At 34.3% G+C, this 6,325-nt stretch overlaps 1 protein-coding gene across 2 annotated transcripts; it reads left to right on the forward strand.

The window, feature by feature from the left end:
- The first annotated feature begins 1,316 nt into the window (after positions 1-1,316).
- Positions 1,317-5,728, forward strand: LOC115988962 (tubby-like protein 8). Of its 2 annotated transcripts, none has more exons than XM_031112600.1 (9): positions 1,317-2,058; positions 2,147-2,264; positions 4,106-4,282; positions 4,414-4,469; positions 4,548-4,644; positions 4,795-4,884; positions 4,959-5,051; positions 5,281-5,348; positions 5,510-5,728. In XM_031112600.1, exons 1-9 carry the CDS (start codon positions 1,583-1,585, stop codon positions 5,583-5,585), a joined length of 1,251 nt encoding a protein of 416 aa, XP_030968460.1. In that variant the 5' UTR covers positions 1,317-1,582; the 3' UTR covers positions 5,586-5,728. The 2 variants fall into 2 exon arrangements, with proteins under 2 accessions (XP_030968460.1, XP_030968459.1); XM_031112599.1 differs by having other exon boundaries at positions 4,106-4,234.
- The last annotated feature ends 597 nt before the right edge of the window (positions 5,729-6,325 follow it).

The raw sequence follows: 6,325 nt of genomic DNA on the forward strand, positions 1-6,325 counted from the left end.
TTTTTTTTTAAAAACTTGTCAGATCTCAACCCCATTAATTCGGTACTATTCCTTTAATAAAGGGCTGTGCAGAAACTTGTCTCACGAAGTCTAAAAATTTGCAAATTCCATCTTCATTCAACGCAACAAAAGGCATATATAAACATTAAGTTACTGAACATAGAAGAATCTGCAGTAACAATTTCTAATTTATCGAAAATAAATCCAAACTTTTCTTCGTTTGTATCATTAAAACTCTTGAATAATTAAATAGTTTCACTACTGGCCAAAATACCCACACTAAAAAAAAAAAAAAAAAAACTCTAATTCTACGTAATGCTTAGATTTGACAAGAAAGTGATTCTTAGGCTCTTATCTCAAAAGTGTAGTCAATCCTTCTCTACTTTAGTCTTTTGGGTAGTCTCCTCTCTCAAAATATCTCTTCATATACGTTGAATTAATAAGCTTATATATAGTTAGAGTTTCAACCTTATTTTCTAAAAACTCCCTTATATAAATTATAAAATTGACCTCACAAGAGATTTACTTAAATACCCTTCCTTTTATTTTTTATTCTTTTCCCAAGGTATTGCAAGTACACTCAGTAGAAAGCAAATCTTCTTTGTTGGGTTGGAATTCGAATGACTGGAAGATTTTGGAATTGTTAGATATTTAAGCGGGTTGCTCAGAGGTTTCAGCGAAATGGTTTTTTGTGAAAATTTTGAGCACGAGAAGCAGAGTTTTTGTATTAATCTCTGTTAAATGGGATAAAATTTTGCTCATGTGACGTAGCTTAATGAATATCCTTAGATTAGATAATTGCCAGATGTAATGCATTTGTTTTAAAACTGGAGATAACAGAAGAAATAATAACGGGAAATGAGCCCATCCCCAAAATGAAACATCTTGTTCATTAAAAAAAAAAAAAAAAAATCTTGGTGTCACGCACTCATACATACATACTATTAGGATTTAATCACTCATTGTATATATTAAAAAAAAAAACTGAAAAAAAATTAATAATAATAATTTAAACACTTGAATATGGAGTTGTCCATGAGTGTTTTATTGAAACTCAGTAGCAATTACAAACAATACAATTGAGTTTCAATAAAACACCCATGGACAACTCTATATTCAAACATAATTCCCGCTGCTCCTTGTTATTACACACCCTTGTCTCTTTCTACCAGTCAAACCTAAACACGTACAAAAGGCCAAAAGAGTTTTGAAACTTCGAAAAGTTACTGTTAGCCCCACCAAACAAACATTATTTATTTGACACATATAATATAAAAACATCCCAATTCCCACCACCCAAGGACGAAAAAAAAAAAAAAAAAAAAACCTCACAATTCCCCATGCCTATTCAAATTCAAAATACCCCTTTGACACACAAACAAGATAAAACTCCTTGATTGAAACTCCAACTTTCCTTCTTCTCTCTTTCTCAATGTGACGGATTTCAATATATCTACCTAATCCCATTATCCAACAGCAACATTCCCACAGGTGGACAGCATTCAAATTCAAAATCCATCAAAGACTCAATCTTCTCTCTGAGTCTCAGATAGAGGGAGAGAGAGAAGCTTCAAGCTAGGCAATGGCAATGATGAGCGTATGCAAGAAATCCTCAATGCCAAGGCAATCCTCGTACAACTCCCTCTATGTCAACCCTCTCAATGACCAACTCAAACACAACCGTAGCTGCAGCGAAGGAGGTACCAGAACCCCAGACATCATATTCACTACTGACGACATTGACAACATTGACAAAGAGAACGATGAGCCCAACACTAACACTAACAGGAAGCACAAACAAAATGCAAATGGTTTTGCTTTCTCTTCTTCTATTTCTAATCATATCAACAAATCTTTATCTACCAACACCAGGGTCTTGGTGAACTTGAAGCCTTCTTCGCTTCAGTTTTGCATGCAAATGAATGAGCCCGACAAGGCCTTTTTCCCCTCTAAGGTTTGGGAACCCCCTGAGTCCGAGAATTCCAGTTCTTTGAATATTTGGGACTATTCCGATTCCGAAGCTGCTCCGGCTTCTTCTTGGTCTACACTGCCTAATAGGTTGCTTTTCTCTTCTCGATTCCTTTTTGGTGTTTTCATACAAACTTTTATTGATATAATATATGTATTTGTATTTGTGTTTGGTCAGGTCCTTGTTGTGTAGGCCATTGCCTCTGGATATCGGAAGGTGTACTTGTGTAATTGTGAAAGAAGAAGCTTCTCCAGAGGGACTTCATCGGGGTACTCTATACTCTCTTTATACCAATGTAAGATCCCTGTAGCTTGCAAAGCCTACATGTTATATTTTCTTTTTCTTCCGAACTATGATTTATTTATTTATTCTTTTAAATATACCACCTAGTATTTGGAATCATTGAATTTTTCTTTCTCTGTATTTGTAATTTTGCTTAGTACATGTATGCTTGACACGGTTGTATATCTGATTTTGGCAATGGTTGTTGCAAACTTGCAATGTTGTTGGAGGGGAAATCCCAATGGGAAACATTTTACTCATAAGAGTTTTTATCGGTGGTCATTTTACTCTCAAGTAGTTAAACAATTTGCTAGAAATTATTGCATAAAAACAATCTATGGGTTTCTGAGATGTTTATCAGCATTAATTTTATGGGCTATGGTCAATTCATGTCATTGCAGTCAACTAATTTTGAGAAATTTCAATTCAACATCTTTGGTGGCAGTTTCTGGTCATGGGAATCTGAATATTTGTTTTAGGATGGCAGAAATGAAAGCCTATCCGAATTCAATTGAAAATTAGGTTACTTTAGGTATTATGAGTCCGCCCATACAGATGTACATCTTTGATACTCTGGCACTAGGATAAATATGACTTTAAATCTTTCACTGATGTCTCCCTTCATTATTATGTTTGGTGGTTGAATCAGGATTTCTAAACTTATAATTCTAGGGGATACTTAGGCCTGTCATGTAGCCAAATATTTATGGAAATTCATTTTTACCACATCCTGTCATTTGAATTGAAAGTCCATGGTGGTCTTGGACTCTGGAATAATTTCTTTACTTTTGAAACTTTAGAAAGTAAATAAGAAATTTTATGATAATGAGAATTTAAATCTAATATAAGCAGTTGCTTTTTTGAATAATGAACAAAGTGAGAATGACTCCATTTGTAGAAGGAATGGTAGCCTTATGAATTGTTTTAACAGGAAGGTCAAATGCGGATAATCTTATTAGACTATAGGTTTTATGAAAAATATCGTACTTGCAAAGGTAATTATACTTTTCTATGTATTTTTTTTCCCGACCATTCTTTAAGTGGTGTTTTGAGTCCAATGTTGCGAGTTAACTACTGAATGTAATAATGAAGTGAGGATTCTAAACTAAAATTGGTTGGCTTTAGTGGTCATCAAGTTGGTTTGTGAGTAGCCCTTTGAGCCTGTGACAGTCTGTTATCAGTGGCTAACTGGCTAATGTTCAATACGCTAGTGTTTTTCAAATCAATGATTTAAATGGTGTGCAAGCTCTGGTGTGTTCTAACTTCTAACCACCATGGGGATGCTCAGACCTGTTTGTTAAATTGAGGTACTACTCAATTAACTAGACTTAGTGATGCAGGACTGGGGTAGGAAAATTGAACAAAGGAAACAGAAGATAAACAAGACAAATCCCATAAAATCCTCAAAACATTAAAGACCAAATTCAAAATTTAAAATTCAAAAATAAAATAAAATCTGAAATAATTTTGGTGCTTGCATCACTTAGTGTTCCCAATTTTTCAATAAGGAGCTTGATTGAGATATGTTTGTCCAACGCCAAGGCAACGTATGCTTCATTATAGTGGAAGTTGTAAAATTTATATTCAAGTGGCTAGGATCCGGACTTTCCAGTCTATTTAGGGCATTGGGGTTAATAGCTTCTGCAATCCCTCTCTAGTAAGTATTTGTGTCATGGTTCTTTTAGTTCATCACATAAATTCTTTTGCTTCATCTTTTCTTTGGAACTCCTAAGTAGCTTTGATTAGTTATGTTTGATTATTTAATTATCTATATTTGGAAGGTCTTTGGTTTTTCTTGTGGAGCAAGGTAAACTTCCATGAATGAATAAAGTTTTACTCATTTTTCGATTTCAGGAAGGTCAGGGACGACAGGATCGGAAACTAGCTGTTGCTCACCACAAGCGGTACAATGGAAAGTCTGAGTTTACAATAGCTCAGAATACAAAAGGAATAGTGCCTGATTCAGATGATAATTTTATTGGGGTTGTAACATCTAACCTCATTGGTTCTAAATATCATATTTGGAATCAGGTTCATTTTCTTAACTTAAAATGTGTATAATGAGTTATATTACCTTTGAACTTGTCAATTAAAAAAAAAACTGATATATGCGATGATCTTTATAATGAATTTTGGTTAGTAAACTTTACATTTTATGGCAGGGGAGACGCCTCAATTCCCAAACTATGCAATCTAAATCACTTCTGGCTGTTGTCAGGTAAGCAAAGTTGAGCTCTCCCTCTCTTTCACTTGCTTGCTTGCCCTCTGGTTACATGGTCTTTTTGTGCTTTTGCAGATTCATGCCTACAGTAGCCACATGTACAGGAAGTTATAGAAGCATGATGGCATACATACCCAAGCAACAATTTATGCAGTTAAAGAATGCAAACCAGGTGAGCTTAACAGTTCTAAAATATCTGAGCTCCTTACCAATTTATAATATGATCTGATATGAAAGGTACTTTTTAAGACAAAGTTGATGTTGAGTTAATGCTATCTTAGGACTTAATGAAATAGGATACTGTGATTCAAACTTCACCCAGGTACAACACATTTATGGACTGCCAAAGGACTGGGAGGGAAAAGTAGACCATGTTCATGAGCTATTCTCAAGAGTTCCGAATTACAGCAAAGTAAGTGCATAGAGAGTGTTTTCTGTCATTATAGCAGACTCAAATCTATTTTTTAATTGTTTATGTTGCTCCAGATTTCAAAGCAATATGAGCTAGATTACAGAGACAGAGGAAGGGCTGGACTTAGAATCCAAAGTTCTGTAAAAAATTTCCAACTGACTTTGGAGGTAATTAGAACTTCATTGACTCAAAGATCACACTGGCACAGACTTAAAGCATCTAAATTTAACACTTATTTTGTAGACAAAATTTATCAATATCTGTAGACAGTTGGAACTTGCAACATTGGAATTGAGGCGCTTTTAAGTGTGTTTGGTTTTACAAAAAGGGGTTCCTAAATGAGTGTTGCAGAAACATATTACTTTGGGATACTTACTAGTATATGGTTTAACATAGGAGAATGGAAAACAGTCAATTTTGCAGCTTGGAAGGGTGGGGAAATCAAAGTATGTAATGGATTACAGGTAATAATGCAAGAACCTTTTTACAATTACTTGTATTGATTTTATTGAAAGTAAGGTTTTCCACATTTATATCTAGGAGTAAATAATTGATAGTTATATCCATTGAAATGAAAAAAATGAGAAATTTAACCCTAAACATTGAACCTTAATTTCTTGTGCAGATATCCTTTGACAGGTTTCCAAGCATTTTGCATATGTTTGGCTTCTATTGATACAAAGCTCTGTTGCATTGTGTAATAAATTTCTCCTGCCCCTTTTTACTTGTACTTCTCTCTAGCCAAAGGACCAAAAAAAAAAAAAATAGAAGCTTTTTTGTGATGAATGATGGGCTGGAAAAATATTAGTGAGGAATTGTTGTTAGAGACTGGTGTTTGGGTTCATTATTTCGTCAAGGAAAATGAAGATTAAAAGCATCACCTATGGGCTATATTAAACCTTCACAATTCAATATCCACGTACATTCTAAATGAAATTTATGTTTACGAGCATTATCTTCTTTTGCGCACATGTATCAAGAATATTTCCTGGTAGCTACTTCGATGGTTAAAAAAAAGACAAAAGGGAAGATAGTTGTCAAAGTTTCCATTGATTTCGCCATTGCATGTGTTCTATTAATTACTTAGAGCATCCACAGCAGTGGAGTTAAAAATTTAGCTTTTTAGTTCCATCAAAAGTTACTTTATCTATTTTACTTACATACATGCTGCAGCAGTGGATCTATTTTAGTTTTTAATACAATAAAATAATATAAACATCACAATAAAATAATATACCTATTACAATAAAATAATATATCCTATTACAATCACAACCACCTTTAACTGCCATTGCCACTGCCACTGCCATTGTCGTCGCTGCCGCCATCGTCGACGACTCTTTTTCCACCGCAGTCACCGCCGTCGCATGATAGCAAATAATCGTCTAGTGTTAACAAGTGATTTTTTTTAACCCCAAATTATACTCGTACATTGTTTTTT

Source organism: Quercus lobata, chromosome 5 (assembly GCF_001633185.2).
Source record: "Quercus lobata isolate SW786 chromosome 5, ValleyOak3.0 Primary Assembly, whole genome shotgun sequence".
NCBI lineage: Eukaryota > Viridiplantae > Streptophyta > Magnoliopsida > Fagales > Fagaceae > Quercus > Quercus lobata.